General features: G+C 40.7%; 1 protein-coding gene across 2 annotated transcripts in view; it reads left to right on the top strand.

The window, feature by feature from the left end:
* LOC126395233 (rab GTPase-activating protein 1) overlaps positions 1-23,112 on the top strand; it is a 101,184-nt gene that overhangs the window by 17,057 nt on the left and 61,015 nt on the right. For both annotated transcript variants that reach the window (XM_050052543.1, XM_050052542.1), the window contains 11 exons: positions 409-670; positions 1,053-1,266; positions 1,437-1,611; positions 8,484-8,644; positions 11,477-11,587; positions 13,713-13,779; positions 13,869-13,971; positions 15,818-15,987; positions 16,127-16,295; positions 17,909-18,002; positions 19,823-19,973. In XM_050052543.1, the coding sequence (XP_049908500.1) occupies positions 409-670; positions 1,053-1,266; positions 1,437-1,611; positions 8,484-8,644; positions 11,477-11,587; positions 13,713-13,779; positions 13,869-13,971; positions 15,818-15,987; positions 16,127-16,295; positions 17,909-18,002; positions 19,823-19,973 (1,677 nt within the window). The remainder of the gene's footprint in view (positions 1-408; positions 671-1,052; positions 1,267-1,436; positions 1,612-8,483; positions 8,645-11,476; positions 11,588-13,712; positions 13,780-13,868; positions 13,972-15,817; positions 15,988-16,126; positions 16,296-17,908; positions 18,003-19,822; positions 19,974-23,112) is intronic.

The raw sequence follows: 23,112 nt of genomic DNA, 5'->3' as shown, positions 1-23,112 counted from the left end.
AGTTAGTGTTGGCATGGCTCATCTAATGTCTTGATACAGGTGTTTCACAACTCAAACTCACATGTCTACTAATCACTAATATTGAATGAAATGTAATGCAGATGTTCAGGACATCTCTCCCCTTTAAACACACTGCAATCACATCAAGTGAATTACAAAAACCACTATAAAGGGTACAGCCACTGCTGGAAGAGAAAATTGTAATGTAGTTGAAGATTAGTTTAAATTCAGTGTGTTAGGGTGATAACTACAATGATTTTTTTTCAGCATCTGTTCTTGTGTATTATTGTTTTCTTATACTCAATGTTTTTATTTTCATGCCTCTTTTTGTCCCTGCTCCTTGGTGTGGTTGGGTTCATGTCTGTTTCTGTGTGCGTGTGTTTCTCCTCCTCCCTGTGTGCGTATCAGATTGTGGGGAATGGAAGTGAGCAGCAGCTCCAGAGGGAGTTAGAGGATGTCCTCATGGACCCATCAGTAGCTGACGCCGGGCTCAGATCAGACGCAGGAATGGACAGCCTCGGTGGGGGCGACCACGGCCCACTTCCCACTACAGCGTCACCTGTACCGCCAGGCGCTGACCCTCTGAGCGCAGCGCCACCACCCAAGTTGGAGATGGTGCTTCCTGTTCAGACGGCTCAGGAGAGTGAGCTGAATGAGAGGTCGTACAGAGGTGAGCCGTGGTGCCACTTTTCTTATCCTCTTTTCTTGCGACTGCCTAATCTCACACAATGGCTCTTATCATCAGCTTATAGATGTGTTTCTAAGTCATTCAGAGTAAAATCACAGAAGCACCTAGGTCTCTTAATCATACAGCACACTCAAAGTCTTTCCGCTTCCCTTGTTGCCTCTTTATCTTCGTAGTAGATGACTCTTGCCATTTTCTTGTCACCCTTATTCAGTTGTGGCATTAATTTTACGGACTGACATGGCTGTTGAGCTTCTCACTATCTCCTCTCCTACTAGACATAAAATCATAGCAGGAGTTTTAAAATAATCAAATCGTTTCTTCTACTCTCTTTCCACCCCTCTCCCAATCTGTTACCCCTCTGCAGCAGACGAATCATCATCAGATGGCAGTCCTGGCAGTCCCATCCCAGATGAGGACAGTGTTGTGTTCAGCCAGCTGACATATCTGGGGTGTGCCTCTGTCAACGCCCCCCGCAGTGAGGTAGAGGCCCTCCGTATGATGAGTATCCTCAGAGGGCAGTGCCAAGTCCCCCTGGATGTCACACTGTCCGTGCCAGGCGTGTCCGAGGGCACTGTCAGGTAGGGGGAACATATGGATTATTGGTTACAATTTGACAGTGTACTGTAACATACATGAGTGTACATAAAAAATGCATACTTGGAGAACACAAACACACATGACACATCTCATCCTGCAGCAGCAACTTTGAAGATATCTTACGGCCACATTTTTATTGATATTGTAACAGGTTGCTGGACCCCAACGCCAGTACAGAGATCGCCAACTACCCTATCTACAAGATTCTGTTTTGTGTGCGAGGCCATGATGGCACACCAGAGAGTGACTGCTTTGCCTTCACTGAGAGCCACTTCAATGCTGAGATCTTCAGGATCCATGTGTTCCGCTGCCAAATCCAAGAAGCGGTGAGGAGTCAGTCATCAATTGATTTTTGGTTGTTTAATTTATGTGCAACTGCAGTATGTTTACTGAAGATTCACTTAGTGGATAGGTTCAAATTTTTCATGCCTCTGCGCTGGCAACAGTCTTGGCCAGAGGCATTACGTTTTTGGTGGTCCAAGGTCAAGGCCCCATTTGAAGCATTGTCTACTGTCATGGCTACCACTCAGTCTCCTATCCTGCGTCTCTGGTAGTCCACCACAAACCTTTTCATTATGCTGATATTAAGCTGCAGGTGATATTTGTTGTACCATGTGATAAGCTCACTCTCAGTCCTCTGTACTCTTCTGTAAAAATAGCCTCCAACTAAAGACAGCATGTTTCTCACTGGAAGATATTCCCTGGAATCACACATGTCAATATAGTTAACTTATATTTCAGAAAAAAAAAATACACTAGATACCTTTTATTAAATTCCCCAGAGGTCTTCACTACATGTATTATGTAAATCTGGATCTGTATATAACTGTATACAAAACCAGACGACATCTTGATCACCCCCTGGTGGCTGGCTGCAGCACAGGTCATAAAGTCTTCCCTCTCCATGTAAGTGGATGGGACATGGGCCAGCCTGAAAACTCAAATTACCCATCAAATATATTTTTCTCCAAGAAGGTTTCTGTCATACAAGGTAGTTTTTATCAGGCTGCTGTATGTTCAAGAATTCGTTTTTCTGATAAGTTTGGTTTTAATTAGTTATTTATTGTCATATTACAGGGATTTTACAACATGATTGACAACTGTGAGCCAGTTGGTGGGCTTACATTCAGTGGTGCTGTTCGTTATTGATCAGATGGGTATAAGGGTGGGAAACTCGATACTGCAAAGATTGCTAATATGTAGGCTGTGGCTCCGAATGACGTCACCAGAGCAAGATGGCAGCAGCTGTATCCAGGATATTTTAGCTTAACTTCTGTACAGTGAGGGGATGTGGAGACGCATCGTCCATCTTTATATACAGTGTATGGTCCAGACAGACATGGATGTAAACTGCGTGTAAACTGATCAGTGGAGGCACACAACCACAAGGCAGTACTACTAGTTTAAGTATTAAATAGAAAGTTTGTCTCTCATCACATCCATTGGGAGCACATCAGTAAGGAATCTTTTAAAGGCCATTTACTTCAAGCACTTTCCTTTTATTTACTTCAAGCAAAACCTGTATCAATGTTAAATGTTCAAACAGGACTTCTGGAAGCGTCTGTACAGGTGTGGCAGCACGCCCATCAGATCTGACACCAGGAAGTATTCCTCCATGGCTTTCCTGACATGTGTTTTAAGTCAGACGTGAATAATTGCAAACCTATCATTTAACCCAAACTCACATGATCATCACCATCATCAACCCTTGTGTTTTCGCAGGGAAAATTGACTGAGGATTAAAGTATTACGGCACTGCACTGAATTTCCATTCATACGGACATAAGAATATATGATACATGACCACAGCTAGGGATGCACGACGATAGCGGCATGTCATCGGTATATTGGTATATATCGGTATATATCGGTATATTACCGATATTGGCTTTAAAATGAATTATCATAATTGGCCAACATGCTTTTTCTTATTTTGCACAATAAATTAATATTACATGCAAAAGTATCGTATTTCATGACTCCATCTGCGGGTGGGCTGTCACGCTAAGAGTACGAACGTATAATATGATATTAATTCCAATACAAAAGAGACTTGATGATCACTAAAATTAGGTGGGGAAAAAAAGTGGATATATAAACATTGGTATCGGTTATCGGCAAAATAAGTTGTTGGCATATTGGATATTGGCAAAAAAATCCAATATCGTGCATCCCTAAAAACAACCACAATGAAGAGATGAAAAAGTCAAATAATAAATAACTAGCAAAGGTGTGGGACAAGAATGATAAACAACAATAAAAACAGTAAAATGACAAAAAGTAAACATAAATAAACAAGTTTCCTAGGGAGGAAGGATGCACAACAACAACAAAAACAACAACAGCAATAACACAATAAAATGTAAAAATGTTGAATAAAAACAAAAAATAACAACCATGTCTGTGAATTAACCAAAGCAGGAACACTGAACAGTAACCATAGCATACAGTTAAAATGATCTACTGACACACAGCTGTCTAATTTCAATACATCTTGTAATTTGTTCCATTTATTTGATGAGATTAAACTAAAAGCTAAAAGGTTTTGAACGATGGATGAGTTTTAAAAAAGAAGTGAGGTAGAAGCGTAGCTTGCCTACCAATGCCCTTTAAACAAAAAGCAGACAGTTTCTTTCCATTTTTTCACGAGAGAAGACCATCCTACACTCTGGTGTAGTTCACACATACAGAAAGAAAAACAGCAAGCAGTGTTCATGCTATTCAGATGGTGAACCAAGGGGGGAGCAAAAGCTCCTCTTATAAATGCTCTGCTCTGCGTTTCACATGACACTCTCTTCTCTGTTTTTTCTGTCTCTTCCACCCATGTACATATACATGTATACACACTAGTGTCAGCAGTATTCTGGTTGACCTTGTCTTAAAATGTCGATCTCCCTATAGCCTGTTCCTCTGGGTTTAGCAACAGCGTGGGAGCTTCGTCAGTGGTCCCAAAGGGATTATGTCATGCACTGCAGGCTGCGCCGCTATGCACATATACATCATACACAAACACAAAGTACACACAATCCCCCGAGCTAACTTATAGGGTAGAGGAAGTGTCATTGCTCATATAGAGTGGGTTCAGCAGAAATATAAAGGAAGAGAATAGGGAATCCACTCATGAAACTGGGTTAAAGTACTGCTTCAGTGTTCAGTGACCTGATTCCACTCTCATGGAAGCACTCTCCTTCAATGTCACTTAGAGCCCCCAGACAGATGCTACTTTATCAAACCCACATCATCCTACTTTCCAGTTTCCCAGGCACCCACCCGAAACACACATGCTCCCACTAAAACACTAATGCATTCACACATACACACACACAAATCCACACATAGATAATCCCCAGAAGTACTTCACTTTCTTTTTTGCTTAGCAACCAGACATCACTGTCTTCGGCTCTCTCTTACCTCTCTTCTTCTCCACACTCTTCCTCTTGCACCCGCCTTTCTCTTCCTTCCAAACCTCCAGCAACAAACCAATATAAAATGCCTCCATCCTTTTTTTTGGCCTCTTATTTGCACTGTTAGACTGAAGTGAGTCAGCCCATCGGTTCCTACTTCTTCAGGAAAAAGCTGCTCCAGTCATATGTCTCACATCAGCCTCAAACCCAGTGTTAAGAACTCCCAAGTTATCTGAAAGCACTGTACTTTGTCATTCATTCGATCTTGTTAGAGGTTATGTTTTGATTATCATTCAACACGATGTTGGTTGGTCACAATAATGGTCCTTACGTGTCCACGATGTCAGAAAGATGTTCAGTTATGCAATGACTGTTACGAATTTTGCGCTATATTCAGTCTCTTTCTCTGTCTTTCTTGCTTTCTTTACACTTCACAGTGTTGTTGTGGCTTAACGTATCAAAAAAAGTAACAACACGCTAGCATACACCTAATGCAAAGTGTCATTACCCATGTAGCTCTAACTCCAGCAGGAAATATGTTCACTCGCGTTACCAGAAAGAATGCAAATGTACCTGTTTCGTGGTTCTTTGGTTTTAAACTAAACAATAAAGGGAAGCCAGAGAACAAAGTGATTGTAAGCTACACAATAAAGAAGTTGGGACTTAAGATGGAAACACTACAAATCTCTCTTCCCATCTTAAAACTCACCATCCAAAGAAATATGCAAGTCTGCCGCCAACCCCGTCCACAAAGAGCAGCCGAACCAAAACTCCTACCAAAGCCTTCAATCACTGGGGCTTCTGCAAAGGCAACAAAATATAAACACAACAGTCAATGGTGGTGAGACCGTACAAGAGCAGTTAAGCATTTTATTGAATAGAAATAACCTAACCAGTTCAGTCTAATTTGTTGACCTTATCATGCCCTTGTGTTATACAGCACTTACTGCCTATACATGGTGGCTATTTATGGGTATTGCAACATATGCATCACCAGGCCATAGATATTTAAATCTATGTGTGGCTCTCTTTTCAGCGTTTTTTGGACGATAACTTTATATATTTTGTGTTTCTTTAAGCAATACTGTCAGTAGGGGAATTATAATATCTCTTAACCCAAATACCCACACAAACTTTCTGATCTGTCCTGAGAAAACCTCGTGGCGGGCCATCACAGCTGGCCTAAAACTATCTTCTTCCTTATTTGACTCAGCTGTCTTATTTGCTTTAGGCAAATGACCCAATTATTTAATCAAATTGTTAAGAGCATCTGAAGCATTCTTTACTCATAATTTCAGAAATCTGATCATTTAGAAAGAGAAATAAGAAACTTGAGGCAAATTCATTTCCGTCTTTTATGAAAGTTATCACTGTAAGTACTTTCAGGTTTTATAATCATGCTTTTTTTTTTGAGATTCTGTGTAATTTCATTTTCTAAACAGTTTTGTGGATTTTGGAGCTGAACTGTGCATACATAAAGCAAACCACCTCCTCAGTCCTACTCCACCTCCTGTGTGCCAGACCTCCTAGTCAGGCCCCAAGGGTAGTAGCTAACAATTCCCAGTTTTCTGGTGTTGATGATGCTGCAGAGCTCAGCTGACTCTCATACCCACACTCCCCTTGCATGCCCTTAAACTTGCTGCTCCTGTCCAGAGATGTATATCTAGTGCTTATCAACTCAGTATGGCTTTAAGAGATTTGTTTCACTCAACAGATTTGGGTTCCTAACACAAATTAAATCACATATTCATAGAGACTAACATTGGTCACTGCCAAACGGATACAGACTGTTGGTCTGACATCAGTTAAAAATGTCCCAAAGCTTCATATTTGTGTCAAATGACACAAACATCCACTTGGACTCAAGAATGAACTGATTAGAATTTGGTTGTCCAAGTTCAAAGGTCAAAGTCACTGTGACCTCACAAAACATGTTGTTATGCCCAGTTCATTGGAGAGCTTAACAAAAAAAGGGAGGTTAGGAAAATTTTACACAAATGTCTATCAGAGTAAAATGATGAAGTGATGATATTACATATCCAAAAGGTCAAAGGTCAACTTCACCATGACAGTATAATGTTCCGCAAAAACATTTTTCTGGCCATTACTCAGTGTCATAACCTGGTGGTGGTGGTGACACTAGTCTTGGGTGCCCACCTTGAAACTGTGGTGATTTTATAGATCTTCTGTGCTACATGATTGAAGATGTGTGTGAAGCGTCACTGTTTTCACAGACATAGATATAAACTGTAACCGCAACTTGAATGGCTCACAGAGGCACACAACCGTGAGGCAGTAATTCTAGTTTTTACTTATGTTGGGTAATTTACAATTTGCCTAAAAAATACTACATTTCAAAGACAGAGTGGCAGAATGTTTCCCTTTTTACAAGAGAAGCACCCAATATCTGCCTAAAATACATGTCAGGATTAATATTTTTGCAGTACAACTGTCCACGTCCTGATAAAGGTTCTTCACAGTGTACACAAAGAATAAAAAGGCCATTTGCAGACAGTTGATAACGGTCAGTTTTGACTCTAGCATTGATTGGAACAGTACAAAACAGCAATTCTCTTGTGCCATTTGTCATAATTTCATCCATACAGGGGGTGACCCCCATCTAACTCCACTTATTTTCCATCTCTTACATCCAGTCCCCCAGCGTTTCTCAATAAACAAACCCCCTGCGATGCCCTATCATCCTTTTACTGCACCGAGAACATAACAAAGGCTTTTTGTAGGAGAGGTTAGGAGCTGCTTTATACTCTGGCCTTGAAAAAACCAAAAGAGTGTTGTTATTTATTGATAACAGCAGTTTCCCCACACCAACGCTCAGTCACTAACCCCCAAGCTCTGCTGTTTACCAGAATTAGAGATCATCCAAAACCACTGTGCTGTGGGCCCCTAGTTGGGGGAACGCTCTGTTTGTTATCACACACACATGTCTGTGTAGTTAGGATCAGAAATAAAATCAAATACCACGTCCTAAATGCAAAGCTCACAAATCTAAAGTCTTGTGAGTGGAAAAGTACATTTAGTGAATATAAATAAATCATTACCACCCAGTTTCCCACACTTGGCAGTCTTCAGCTGACCTCCCCGAGCTCTGCTCCTCTTTGGAGTTGGAGATTTAGCAGAATTGTGCAGTCTCTGGTAGGGCTGAGTTGTCTCTGCTTAATGCTAATAGGAACAATATCTCCACTCCACACAGGCAAAAGTGAATCAGTATGTTGATTAAAACTCAAAATGGTTAATAGGTTGGAGGATCTGCAGTCAGTAGAGTAGTGGGTCATTAGGTAAGCTTTTTAGTGCCCCATATTACAAAATGGCATAACAGATCTGCAGAGGTTTGGTACAGTTTTTAATCGATACTAATGACTTAGTGATTACTTCGCCAAGTGTGGATAAATTTGGCTTCCAAAACTCCATTTTATGGTCTGCACGACATCTTAGCTACAGAAGCTGCCAAGGCCAAAGAAGCACACTACAGTATTTTGCCTTGTCATATTGTTTATCTCCTCTGTGAATGTTTTCTATTAGATTTCAGTTTTAATGGGCTAACTAACTTGTCTGTTGCTCGTGTTTTTAGGAGGGGGTGGGGTGGTGATTGGTATCGAAGAGTTGTGTTCATTTTACCAACACTGTTACAGTTTCTACTGTCTATAAATGATGTTACTAACTGTCATAAATGCCTCTTGAAACAGAAAACATTAAACTGTAGGTCTATATTTTTTGGCCCTTCCCATTATAGTTGATTGTAAAGTGTTTTGTGTGTTTCTACCTTTCTCCTGCAGGTGAGTAGGATACTGTACAGCTTCGCCACAGCGTTTCGGCGGTCAGCTAAGAAAGCAATACTGTCATCTCAGCAGCCTGCTCCGCTCACCCCTGACAGTGACTTGTTTACCTTCACCGTCAGCCTGGAAATCAAGGAGGATGATGGCAAGGGTACTTTCAGGTGAGACATGCATTGTACTCATAGTGTATTTCAGTGTTGAGAGCATGAAGTCAACATTTATGATGCTTACAAATTGGTGTGAATTGTGAAAATGTGTTGAAACCTTAAATCTAGCGTTGTACCCAACTCGATATTTGACTACTCGCTCCTTCTTTTTCCCTCTTCAGCTTGAGAGAACAGGATTTGGCAGGACTTTAAGACTGACAGTGACGTTCATGTAATACAGTAAACAAGCCAAGGTAGCCCTCTGAGCTAATGCATGCTAACTACACATTTTTTGCCGACACTAGATATCAAACAAAAGCCAGAGACCATGTTGTATGAAGTTGCTGTGAGCTGTAATTTCTCCGCTTCTAAGCACAAGGTCACACAGCCGTGCTTTTGGGGATTAAATGTTCAAAGTTGGCACACCTTCACAGGGTAGACGGCATGTGGGGTATGAACTACCCATCAGGGAAGCATCATTGTATTGGTTTATGTATAAAAATAACGTGTCAGTAAATTAAGCATGAAAATCATGAAAATAACTGTAAAATGATAATGGGACTGAGGAGTCCCCTCTGTGTTACAGTAGATGAATATTTTGACAACTTCTGTTGATCACACTCTTTTTCACACATCGATAAAAGAACACAACAGAAAGTTCCTGTCTGCGCCATCCGTCCCATCGTCCCTGACCTTTTTTTAATTTAGTTTCCACATACTACTGAGTCACTTCCGTGTGTTCACAAACAGCCCTGGATACTCATCTTATTTGGAAAACAAAACAAAAAAATATGCCTGTGGTTATTTTTAGCCGGCACATATTTCCTCCTCATTAGCTCTATGTTGATTATTTTTAGTATGCTCACTTCCAAGCAAACAACTCTCACATGCAAGCACACTTGGACTGTTTCGTGTGAAAGCGTTTCTTCCATGTGGAAATAAGATACAGAGAGTGTGCTCTATAGCAACTGTGTATAATATAATATCTGTAAAATAAAATAAAAGTATATTTAAAACATTTTAATCTTTAATAGGGTTTAAACAGGTCTGTTTATCTGAAATCAGAGGACATATGTACAGTGTAAAATCATGACTCAGTCTGATAGTATAGTTGACTAAGCAGTATCTGGTACATTAAGTCCCTACTCACAAAAGCCCAGTTTCCACCAACCACTTTCGGTATGGTACCTTTGGAACCAAAAATAACCCCTCAGATATGGTACCAAGACTCTAGGTCCGTTTAGCGTTTCCACCACAAACATTACTCTTAAATGTGGGCGGGGTTGTTGTCACTCACTGCTCCGTCCAGCACTCACTGTATCTCCTCATAGATGGAACGTCTGCACCTCTTTTATTGTCTGCAGAATGGGTTTGCACGCAACATTTTCAGGACAAAATAGAACAGAATGGAGTCTCTCTCGATGGGATATTTAAAAATAGCGGGTTTGTGCATGTCGACCTTCTCAGGCAAGCACATCCGGCCGGAGCCCACAGGAACGACACTCCACAATGCTTTTTTCTCTCCAAGTGAGGATTAGAATATATGCAGTTTACATAATCCGGTCGAAATTAATATATATATATATTTTTAAACATTGGAAGATCCACTCATTACTTTAAGTCTGTGTCATCCAGTAGAGACAAAAAAATAGTAATGGTCAAAGTTGTCACATTGAAATTTAAGGTGTGCTGATTGATTCATGTCGTCAGCTCATGCATTGAGTAACATTACAAGTAAATGTTCCACCTTAAAAGTTGCTGGCAGTCGGCCCAGTGATTTGAGTTTTTTTCTCAGACTACAGCTGCTGTGAGAGGCAGCAAAACATCCTTTATTTTATAGTTATAGTTTGCTAATGTAAAACTTGCCACAGTATGAACAGTGGTTACAAAACCAGCCACAGCTCAGCCCTGAGCAGAGTGACCGTCTGCTATTGACCAATCATCGGGCTGCAATGTTCACAGCTCCACCTTTTAGTACTGGATCTGTGTGCTAGGTACTCCAACAGAGGGGGGACCAAAAATGGGGACGGTACGACACGGTTCCACTGGTACCATCCACAACTTTTGGCAGTGAAAACAGGAAGAATGTGTACTGAACTGAACTGAACTTTACTGCACTGCTCGGTAGAAATGGGACTGTAGAGACAAGTTTCTGTGATCTGAGCTCTGCTTGAAGTCATGGCAGGCTCCAACTGTTTACAGTAGATTTCATTTTGATTAATGGATTTTTCTTACTCAAGAATCTTTGCACTTTCTTCAGTGTTTCCTCAGGAATTTGTTTCTGCGAAGGTTCGGAAAATGTTGATTACTGTTCCTGTCTCAAACTTTCTTCTCTTTCCTGCTCTCAGAGCAGAGCAGGAAAAGAACCAGGGCCAAAGTATGTTTGAAAGTGGCTCTTATGCTTGATTTTTTTTTACGAAAAATTGGTCTACTCTGAACATGATGCATGGGCTTTGATTTTTTTCAGTCTGACCGGCTGATTTACTGATTAGTGATAAACTTCATTAGTCTAGTTGTCTAGCAGAAAAAACACTGGTTGCTTTAATTTTATGTTTAAGTTCGTATCAAAGGTAGATTATTATTTTCCTTTCCAGTCCAGACATAATTAAACAACCTGTCTAGTCAGTCTGTGGACAAATGTGATCTAAAATGCCCCTAATGTCTTTGGATTATTTTCTAATACAAAAGTTCAAACGAGTAAATCTTCATTACTGTGTCACTGACAAACATTTCACTGTGTTGGCTACAAAATGTAACTGTGCTTTTGTCACATTCATCTCTGTTGTTTTGTTGAAGTCTTGCTGCTGTTAAACGTGTGGGTTTTGTTTTTTCTTTTCACATACATAGTGCTGTGGCAAAAGACAAGGACAAGCAGAGCTTCAAGCTTCGCGCAGGAATGGACAAGAAAATTGTCATCTATGTCCAGCAGACCTCCAATAAGGAGCTGGCTATCGAGAGGTAAAATGGAGCACACACACAAGACGTCTTCAGAATAGCTTCATCCTCAAAGGCAACAGTTAAATACACAGCACCACTGAATGTTGATTTGTTATTTTGTGCTTCATGTGTTATTCATTTAAGTTGTAACAACCAGTCAGTGATGAGACTACATTTAGACAGATGGGAAACATATGGGGAAATATTGGGAAAATATTTAGCGCTCTGCTCATGCTACATTTTTATGTGAATGCTGTAATCAATAGCCTTATCCAAGGTTGTTGTTACAGGCTGCAATGTGGTGTAGCTGGACTTAATGATCATCTGTTGCTACCAGAGGCAGTGGCCTGCATACAAGATGTTGTAGTCTGCATATGAGATGTTTAGGGGACTTCTGTAAATTGTAGCAACAGACAATAACCTGGGTTAAGGCCTTTGCACACTGGGTTCGTTTTTTTATCCGTCTTCCGAAAAATAATCATTACGCGCAGAAACCTTGCGCACTGATTCCCGACATGTTTAATTGTTCAATTTGTTGTGAAAATTGGCAATACATGACAAAATGAAAAGACACATTTTCTCCTTTGCCTCTCTCCACTGGAGTTACATATCTGGCTGTCAACTATTCCTTCCTGTCTTACATTTGGCACTGGAGCTGTCCTCCCTCTCTGTCCTCCACGTTCTGTGCGCGGTCTTCCTCCTCCTCCTCATCATCATTCACCTGAGTATTACTATCTGACCTGTTGAAAGTGAGCTGTCTGAGTTATGAAATGACTCTGTACACCCTGTTCCTCTGTCTTGTCGCGGACGTGTCCTGCAGCCACATTTTCGTCACAGATTCTTGGTCAATCGTCTCAAAAGGCTCTGACAGATGGGAAAGATGCAGAAAATTGAACCTGTTCTGAAAATTGTAATAACGAATGAAGGTTTTGGACTTGTGCAAATGTGATTGACACAACGTAAAGACGTGAGACAATTTTGGACTCAGTGTGCAAAGGCCTTAACTACTAAATTGTATTAACAGGCGAAATGACTTCTTCTCCTTTTGTATTTTTCATATTGAATAAATTTAATTTTCTTTATAAGGCTGGAAAACACTTCCTCCTCTTTTATATTGCTAGCAGATTAAATGCTGCACAGCTCTTCAAGTGCAAAAATGTATATTTTGATAAAATGCTTTAGCGCATATAAACACACATCTTATCAGATCACTCTATTTAGTGTCCGTGTAAACAGTTAAATTGGAAGATCTATTCAGAGTGATTTCAGTCTGGTTAAAGAATTATTGTCCATGCAACTGTGTGTTCAGTGCTCTTTTTAGGTTTCTTCTCATATACCAGGACAACCCTCTGGTATGCAGACAGCACTACTTTCTTAAGCTTTATTTCGTAATACAACAAAGATAACATATCTCTGAAAGTGACCATGGCATGCAGAAATAATCTTGATTGATGTAAACAACCAAGGGAGTGGAGGATATGACTTTTGTCACTCTGGAATTGTCCTCGAAGGAAACTATTTAAGGAGGGAATCTGTCATGCATCTGTCAGACTGACTGAGGTTTCTCCATTTGTTCCAGCTGAGACGTATCTGCTTAAAACATTCAGACACAAGAAAGGAATCACTCATCTATAATTGATAAACACACACCGGTGAACATCTTTACATCCGCGGGTCGGCTCGCGTCAGGTTTTAAGTGTTCCGGCGCAGTTTTAAGATGATTGATGTGAATCTGTCTGCGAGGCTCTTCGTTTTTCATGCTTTGATAAATCTGTCGAAATGTAAACATTCCATCACCTTTTCGCCGACTTCCATTTTCACGGCGCTTTGTTATTGTTTGATGAACCCAGACAAGGTGAGGATTGAAGGGCTGTGTTTAATATTCTCCATGTTCTGGTCTGTGTTAGAGGATCAGACCAGGAAGCTATTTGCGGTAACATGTGATGCTTAACAACTGTTTTTACTCTATAGGGAGATTTATTGTTCTGTGTCTGGTTCCCGCTCCTGCTCTCTTCTTTTTTTCCCCTTCCTTTATTATGTAATGCTATTCATTTCTCTTCCCTCTCTCTTGCATCGGTGTGTGTGTGTGCCTGTGTGTGCATGTTTGCGTGTGTGTTGCGTGCTTTCATGTGCATCTCCTCTGCAGGTGTTTTGGTCTCCTGCTCAGCCCGGGGAAAAATGTGAAGAACAGCGACATGCACCTGCTAGATCTGGTAGGTGACTTGTTTTATGTGTGTATGTGTGTGTGTCACTGTGTGTTTGCGTGCATTTGCTGACTTCCCTCCAACTTGTGCCCCTTCAGGAGTCAATGGGAAAGAGCTCCGACGGGAAGTCTTACATCATCACAGGAAGTTGGAACCCCAACACGCCTCAGTTCCAGGCTGTAAATGAGGAAACGCCCAAAGGTAGCAGCCAAAAATGTGTCAAAAAATCACATTAAACAGAATGATTTTCAACAGCTATTATTTCCTTGGTTTATGCTTCTTTGGCTAGTTGGTTGTTTATTCACACATATTTTCACACTAATATTTGACACATTTCCAAGCGTGAAAATCACTTTCGGCTGGTTGCACAAATCCCTAAATCAAGCTGTGAAGGAACAAATTACTGTAAAATTACAGCCACACTAAATAGTTATAAACACTGTACTTTACTGATTGCTGTCCCTGTCAAAAATAATGTGGCATACAATGCAAAAGGTACAAAATTTGGACGATCTCATATAGCTGAACAATGCATAAAGGAAAAACCAAATGACCCAGGCACTTACTGTGTTCCATGCCTTGTGACACACGCATGCATCACCAATTCACCTTGAAAAACAATAAGGCAAACTCATTGTTTTCATGAATCACACAGTCACAGGTAGGCATGGGAAAATATGAAGATTTCGGGGCGTCGCTGGCTTAGTGGATAGAGCAGGCGCCCCATGTACAAGGCTGTTGCTGCAGCGGCCTGGGTTCGACTCCAGCCTGTGGCCCTTTGCTGCATGTCATTCCCTCTCTCTTTCTCCCCCCTTCACGCTTAGCTGTCCTGTCAATTAAAGGCAAAAATGCCCCCAAAAAATATTCTAAAAAAAAAAAAAAAAGAAAAGAAAGATTATCCTGGCCAAAATATGTGTGATCTCTGTGTTACCCTTATAATCATCAAAATATGCTTAATACTCTTTTTTAACAATCTCTTTATTAAGTTTTCAACATGATACAAAAAGAAGAGAACATATAGAATACAATATGTATGAATGTTTACTGAAGTCTTACAAGTTCTTTAAAATAAATACATGGTGACAAGCTGTATTAAAACAATATTGGGGGTTTTGTACGACAGACACTGTCACAAGTCCTTCATTGCAAACTGTGAATTACATTTATTTTGTATACAACCAGTTTAAGTAAGTTTTATTGCAGAGGTTGTAATTATGCTTCCTCCATTATGCGCAACACACAAGATAAATCTTTGCCCCTAAGATATCTTATAAATGGGCCCCAGATACATTGAAACCATTCTTGTTTATCTTTGATTGTGTTTTTAATTTTATTTTAAAAGAAAACACACAGACATTTCTTTAAGCCAGTGCCCAATGCTTGGTCTCTGGGTGCTTTTCCTTGTTAATGCTTTACATCTTTTGGCATGTAGAGGGCACGTATCTATAAAAACGTGTTCACTGTGTTTTATTTTATGTCCCTTTGGATAAATGCCAAGAACAAAGAATTTAGGATCTCCAGTTAATTGAGTTGATAAATTCTCCCGCACTACCCGTCGAACATCTGTCCAAAATTCCATAATCTTTGGGCAACTCCATATACAATGGAAAAATGTCCCTTTCTTCTTACCACAAGGAAATTAATATTTTTATGGCATCACAGATTGGACATATAAGTTTTAATGAACAAACAATCTTAAAAGCCAGGCATCATATCTGTCAATGTGAAATATGCCAATGATTGAGTAAGCTCTTTTGTGCCTTTTGTGGTCATTGCATATGCAGCCTGATTTAGCAGTCTCTAGTGTTGGTTGTCTCATTTGTTGCTGCTGGACAATATTCACAATTATCTCCCATAATGGAAATTCACCACAACCTACTTATTGAATTTTTTCTTTTATCATGATATCAGTTACAATAGTATATCGTCCCATCCCTAGTTACAGGTTTAAGTCTAAATATATAACAGTTATAGGTGGTGAACAGAAGAGAATCACTGTCTGGGAATGACATTTAAACTGTTGTTTTAACCGTCCTTGTTTTTCCAGATAAATTCATGTACATGACGACAGCAGTTGACTTGGTGATCACAGAGGTGGAGGAGCCGGTCCGTTTTCTGCTAGAGACAAGGGTCAGGGTCTGCTCCCCAAATGACAGGCTGTTCTGGCCCTTCAGCAAGCGTAACTACACTGAAACCTTCTACCTTAAACTACGACAGGTATGTCAAGTCATGTCACAAATCTCTATCTGAGATTAAATCAATTAAAGCGCTGGTGTCTGTGTACTGCGCCAGAATGTAATTGATGTTTTAACAGCCTGTAATTTATCTGACGTCCGCTCAATGCATCTCTCATCAGATGGAGCGTAAGGAGCGTAAGAGTCCAGCCTCTGACACACTTTATGAGGTGGTGAGTTTGGAAAGTGAGACAGAGAGGGAGAAACGAAAGACAACAGCCAGTCCTGGCATCCTGCCCACAGGGGCTGGTACCACCGTCCCCTCACCGCCTGAGGATGATGAAGAAGAAGGTGATTGGATGATGTCTTACTTTTTTTGCTTAGTCACTTCTTATGGGATTTTTATTTTATTAAAGGCACACAATACAGAGGGATGGCAAATATGTTATTAAAATCAAATTCCTGATATAGCGAAGGGTATAATTTCTTTATATAAGCCATATGAAATGATTCTTTGCAAGCATGACCACATAGAACCACAGAGGAAGTCTGCCGAGCAGAACCATGTGAAGATGGTTTTAACTTTTTCAACCACTTATTGTGCTTGATTGTGTCAGACACATAAATAGCCTCAAAGACGACACATAACTGGCTCGATTATATGAAATTTTGTTTACTCTGGAACACTGAACATTGGTGTTGTCCTTGGAGTTATGCAGCATACGCTCAGATATTTGATATTTACATTTATACCCTGACTCAACGACTGATAAAAAACAAAACTCTACCCTACGGGGCTGTACCAGATATAGACTTGTGGTCCACAGGAGTCAAAATCCCGTGGGAGATCAGACGCTGTGTTACGGAACTGTTCGTACTTCTCACAGAGTACTTAGCCAGCAGTCATGTGTTTGTGTGTGTGTTTTTTTTTTGTGTGTGTGTGTATATGAGAGGTAGAAAAGAGACTAAAAGGCAGAGAACATAATCGAGGTATTTTGGTATCCATCTGTGTGTTAGTCTTTGGTTTGCTGTCCCTTTGGTACGGTTCGATCTCACTCTTTCGACTGCATGTCCGTTGCTCCACGCCGGTTGTTAAACACCACAGAAGTCAGGGTACAAAATTAGTACCAGCTCACATAGATGGTGCAGTTTATCAGCTGATGACCATGAAAAGACAAAGTAAAAGACCCAATAATTTGTTTAGATCATAAAAAGCCACATCTAGGGGTGCATTTGGTGTGTAAAATTAGAAAACATCTGTGAGAGAGATGTTGTCCAAGTTCAGTATTATCCTGTCTACAGCTCAAATGCAAAAGCACAAACAACATACAGTAAAGAACATCACAAAACATCAAACCAGAGGATCACAGTCTGTGATGTATACACCTGTATACACCTTAAAATACAGTAAGTGGAGGTGGTACATTTGGGCTCCATCTTCAGGGTTCGACATTAACCATGGCTTGATGGCACATGACCACAAAAAGTTACTCTGTGGCCACCAAATATAGCCTGCAGGTGGCCATCAAGTTTTATCAGGTCTCTTTTTGGAAAGAGGCTTCAATTCATTCAGATTACCTGTCTACATAAAGGTTGAATAAAAAAATCCCCATCCTGCAAGGTGTCAGCAATGCAATGTTACAGTTCCACAAACTTCCCAATTCATTACGTTCAACACTCTACGAAAACAGCAAACAGTACGCCAGCTAGCTACCAGTATGCCAGGGCTGTTGAGGTTGGGTTTTAGTCTACTCAAATTACAAACACGATCTTTATAGAGGAACCAGAAACACAAAATGTGGACTATGAAAAACCAAAATTGAATTGAAACATCATCTCTTTGAATGAGTAAAACACCTCTATTTTAAGTCCTCACATTTATTTAATCATTTTCATTTCACTTGCATGAGCTCTGATGACCTGACTCCCTCTCACACCGTGTGTTTGTACTCCTGTGTGTCCAGATAATGATGAGCCGTTACTCAGTGGGTCAGGTGATGTTTCCAAGGAGTGTGCGGAGAAGATCCTGGAGACCTGGGGGGACTTGTTATCCAAGTGGTAAGGCTTTGTTCCTTGGTTAACTTTGTCCTTACAGATCTCTGCACACACACACACACACACACACACACACACACACACACACACACACACACACACACACACAAATGATTCACTTCTATGTGGAGGGTTTAGCGGCTGTACTGTATGTGAAAGAAAGAGCAGCAGGCAGGAGTTCTTGATAAGCAGCTTATTAAGATGACTTCCCTCTTCCATTACTGCATTTGTTTTTAATCAAAAGCTTGTGATGAACTGAATTGAAACTGCCTGGACTTTAATTAGCTGTAAGTTAAGCTCCGTAGACACACACACAGACACACACAGACACATACACTACATGCCATATACTGTTCTCTTTCTCCCTGTCTGTTGTCATAGTTTTTTAGAGGGCAGTATATTTTTAGGATTGTTACCATACATGTGTACTGTTTATGATCTCCTTTACCTTAAATATGTTTAGCGTAATAAATCAAATTTTCCTTCTTCTGTACTGTCTATATTTGGGTGTTTGCAATGTTTTTTGACAATGCCAAATGTTCTTGTGACCATGAAAACATCCAATATTTTGGGGGGTACTTCACTCTCTGATAAAAATAATGCCGAAACTAGAAGGGCCAGTCCGAGAGCGCACATCTCCGCCGAGGCCAAGTGCCCTGTCTTGCAATGTTGAAGGTGCAATATATGACATTAACCCTACTATTCGTGATCCTGCTGACAAACAAACAGCCAAAGCACAAAACGAGCCGAATACATGACCTAGGTAGGTAGGTAATAAAGAAAGGAATCATAAGACTAGCCTGTCATAATACTAGGCTTTGTGCGAGTGATTGGTGATTTTGTGTGCGAGCAAGAAAGTGTGTGCTGCGGCACTGTGGGATGCAGCGCTGAGGGAGCAAAGAGAGGCAAATCACAGAAAGCCCTTTACAATCTCATGCCCCTGAGGACCAGGCCTGGCTTTACTTATGTCACATGCACGCACACACACACGTACACAGTACACTTTTGTTCCTTTTCTTAGTCTCAACATAAAATGCCACATATTGCATAACCTGACTGTCGGAACAAACAAACCAAACAGACTCAGAAAATAGAGGGGGATGAATTAAGAAAGGGGGGAAAAAGTGAGAGAATCATCATGGATTCAGGGATATTCAGTGGGCTCCAGTCAGGCGATAGTCATTAGGTAGATACAGCTGTGCCTCCAAGTTCACCTTCTTCTTCTCCCTGTATCTCTAATTCTGTCTCTGTCACTCACTAGCTGGCAGATGCCTGAGTTCATTGTACGCTGCATGCGGTGTAAATCACTCTCTGAGTCAGAGTGTTTCGCCAACAGCTTCAACATTTAAATGTGAAGATGAGGAAGGAAGGAAGACACTAAAACTTGCCTCTGTGTATTGTTGCTGTAATGTTTTATTGGCTTATTGTCTTTTATTGTTTATTGTTTTCCCATCCTGCTAAAAATAGTGCAGGGGTGAAATAAAGCAAAACTAATGTACAAATGTCAGAGAAAAAAAAGTGGAGTAATAAAGTTGAGAACGAATTTGAGCGTTTGAAAGACTGCTGTGCACATAAATCCTTGTACTTGTGGTAGAAGGTGATATAACTCCTCACTGTCATGATCTTCCCCCAGCAGACCATCTGTAGAGATGATGATGGTCCTTTTTAGACACAGTACAGAGCCAATAAAAATATTGTTTTAGGTAGATATGGAAGACAGGTGTGCAACAAAACACTGCAACTCAGGACTCTTAAATTAGTGTGTCTTTGATAAACTGCGATGGTTGACTCCCTCTCTCCTCTCCGCTCCTCTCCTCTCTCAGGCATTTGAACTTATCGGTGCGACCCAGGCAGCTGCCCGCTTTGGTGCGGAGTGGTATTCCCGAGGCTCTCCGCGGGGAGGTGTGGCAGCTCCTGGCAGGCTGCCATAACAATGACCACCAGGTAGAAGAGTACCGCACTCTGATTACAAAGGTAAGACCACACAAAAGTATTGTTTTTGTTAAGATGGCCAGGACATCCTAAAGTCCCATGATCCCCTAATTTTGGTGGTGTAGTGTTGGTTTCCTTCAACAAGATGAATCATACACGAGCTCCCCTAATTACAGGATGCTTCAGCAAGCTGTGCACTTCACCTCTGATTATTTCCAAATCTTTGTCCAACTTGTACCCATCACTGAGACAGACTTTTTTCCTGTAGCAGGTTTGTCTCGTTTGTTTTTACTAGAGATGCATGATATGGATTTTTTCAGCTGATACCGATATTTTCCTGCTTCTCATGGCCAATACCGATAAGATCACTGATAATTTCACTTTTTTTATTTTAAAAAGAAGTTCCTATTCTGTAGTTTATGCATACCTGAGGGTAAGGAAAATCAAGATGTAGTGAGCATGTAAAAAACTGTTGTTGTTAATTTATTATTTTTGTAATTAAGTAAAGTACACCAAACATACTTTGGGTTTTATAGAGTATTTTCCCTAAGGATGCAAATTCAATGTTTCAACATAATCTAATTGTAATTGCGACAAAAGTAAAATACATCCTTTAATACAAAAATGAATGTTTTGTGAAGCCCTTACAGACGTTGAGCTGACTGTTTGCACGAGGACAGTGGCTCTAGAGATGGTCCTCCAGCGCTGCCTCTTACCTGTGTAATGGCAGCAACAGAAAGTTTGCTGATCTGGTGTTTTTTCCAGCAGTCCGGGGTCAGACCCCTAGCGCAATTGTGTTGTCTTCCTTTTAAAATTGTAAAAACACACACACATCGACAATGGCTTTCTAGTCAGCGTGCTGTGCTTGTTGTGATAGTTCTTCTCTGTTTTTATTGGCGGATCGCAAACCAAATTTAAAAGTGCATACTTAATCTACTGTGTCAGAGTGATGTTGCACTTGTTAAGTTAATGAAAACAGTTTTGCTTTGTGTTATCGGCTCTATTTGTTGGTTATAATTTCATTATTGCAATAACACATTATAATACAGATTTCCCATTATTGGTTGATAACTTATCGGCCTGATAGATATCCCTAGTTTTTATACTTGGTTACATTTTGATCCCTTTAACCGAAACACATTTAATTCAAACAGACTGAATTCCTTGTTTGTTTTTTGTTTTGTGCTGGCAAGAGCACATGTTGCTGTTATTGTCCTTGGCAACGGTTCTTTGAAAGTACACCTCAGGGGCAACTGATGGCCCTGTTTCATAAGTTTCTCTCTCATGTGCTTTGAACGGAACTTGTGATGGTAACCACCTGATTACTTTTGGTGTTACGCAAGTGAAAAGTTTATTCACTTTCCTACAACAACAAAGTTGTCATGTGTAAATTGTTCTGTTGCAGCTAATGATCCTTAACTTCTTATAATAACACTTATAATGTAAGTGGTCAGTGGTTAGCATAGCTGCCTCGGGGCATGAGGGTTCCTGCTTTGAACCCAGGGTGGGGATTCGAACCCCAGGGTGGGGGAGCCCTTCTATGTGGAGTTTGCATGTTCTCCCGACATCAACTTGGTTTTCTTTGGGTACTCCGGCTTCCTCCCACAGTCTGAAGACATGCAGGTTAATTGGTGACTCTTAATCGTCCGTAGGTGTGAATGTGAGTGTGAATGGTTGTCTGTCTCTATGTGTCATCCCTGTGATAGTCTGGTGACCTGTCCAGGGTGTACCCCACCTCTCGCCCAATGTCAGCTGGGATAGGCTCCAGCCTCCCCACGACCCCCCACAAGAGAAGCAATTATGGAAAATGAATGAACAAATGAAATGTTTATGAACCTCTGAAAGTAAAGAATCATATTTCTTGTGGTACTGCCTGTGTGCCTCTTCTCTTCAGATCTATATCTGTATGTTCAGAAATGACAGCTAGCTTTTCAGTTTGTTGGTAATTCTTGTTGTGCATGTTTAGGTCTGTCTGTGTGGCCATGTGTGTAGGATCGGAAGTGACTTAGCACTGTTATAGATGGATAGCCCCCCTGCGCACTAAACAGTGTGTTAGTCTCTGTAAAAAATGTTTTTTTTCTTGGCTGCAGCTCTGTCCACTGCTCTTATATAAAGGCAACATCCCCAGGCAGCAAGCTGGGTCCCAGGTGGTGACAAGATGTTGGTCTTGCCCTTTCCTCCCCTCTGCTCCCCTCTCCCACTCTCATTTTCTTCGCCCTCCCTGACCACATTTCCCTCCTTCCTCCCTTTCTCTTTTGCTCTTTTCCTATCACTGTCTTTGCACATTTCCTTTATTGTGCCTTACATCTCTGGCATGTGATGATGGAAACAGTTTAAAAAAAGATAAACTGAAATAGAAGTTTTACGCCAAATTCCTGCAGGGGCCACACTGTTTTCTGTTGACATGAAAGGTATGAATGGAATCTCAAAGTTCACTTGGACAACAAAAACAACGGATCACAATGCCACTGTATTGATAGCCAGAAAGTTGGAAAGGAATTTATTGAAGAAGCACTAAAGCATTCCAGGTTTGTACGTCAGCCAACAAACACACAGAGGAAAGTGTGGAGAACGCGTGCAGCTGTATCTGACTCTGACAGATGATTTGGGTGTTTTATTTAGTCTCCTTAGAGCAAGACGGGAGAGGTAGCCAAGAACAGTTAAAGGACAGAGAGATGATAAATCTTTTTCTACACAACAAGGTGTGCAAGTTGTATTGATTTTCCAAATCAACCTAGAACTAGGACACGAAAGGTCTTGTTAATAGAGTAGCTCTAACATGATGAAAAGACCATTGAAATGTATTGCGTAATTGTACTCTGAATATTATAGCATTAATTAGGAAAGAATTTCACTCACATTGATGTTGGTATTGTCACTGCTACTAATTAAAGCTGATCTTTTCATGTTCCAATTCCTTCTTTCCCTTTTCAGCTCCTGTTTTAAAATTTTGTACATACCATACTCATGTGCCAGCTCCTAATTTGTTTTGTGTGCCCTCTGTGTTCAGCTTGTATCTCTTTGTGCTGACTTGCGCTGCATGCACATTATGTCCTAGCTAGTGCCCTCTTTTGTACCCTAACTCTGTCTGAACTTGGTGTTCATCCACATATCTGAATGCGGGGCATTGATGGAAGTGGAACAGCCCTGATAAATCACCTGATATGAGGGTCCCTGCTGT

This window comes from Epinephelus moara, chromosome 9, assembly GCF_006386435.1.
Source record: "Epinephelus moara isolate mb chromosome 9, YSFRI_EMoa_1.0, whole genome shotgun sequence".
Taxonomy (NCBI): domain Eukaryota; kingdom Metazoa; phylum Chordata; class Actinopteri; order Perciformes; family Serranidae; genus Epinephelus; species Epinephelus moara.
Note: the sequence above shows the minus strand (reverse complement) of the source record. Positions and strands in the feature narration are given on the sequence as shown.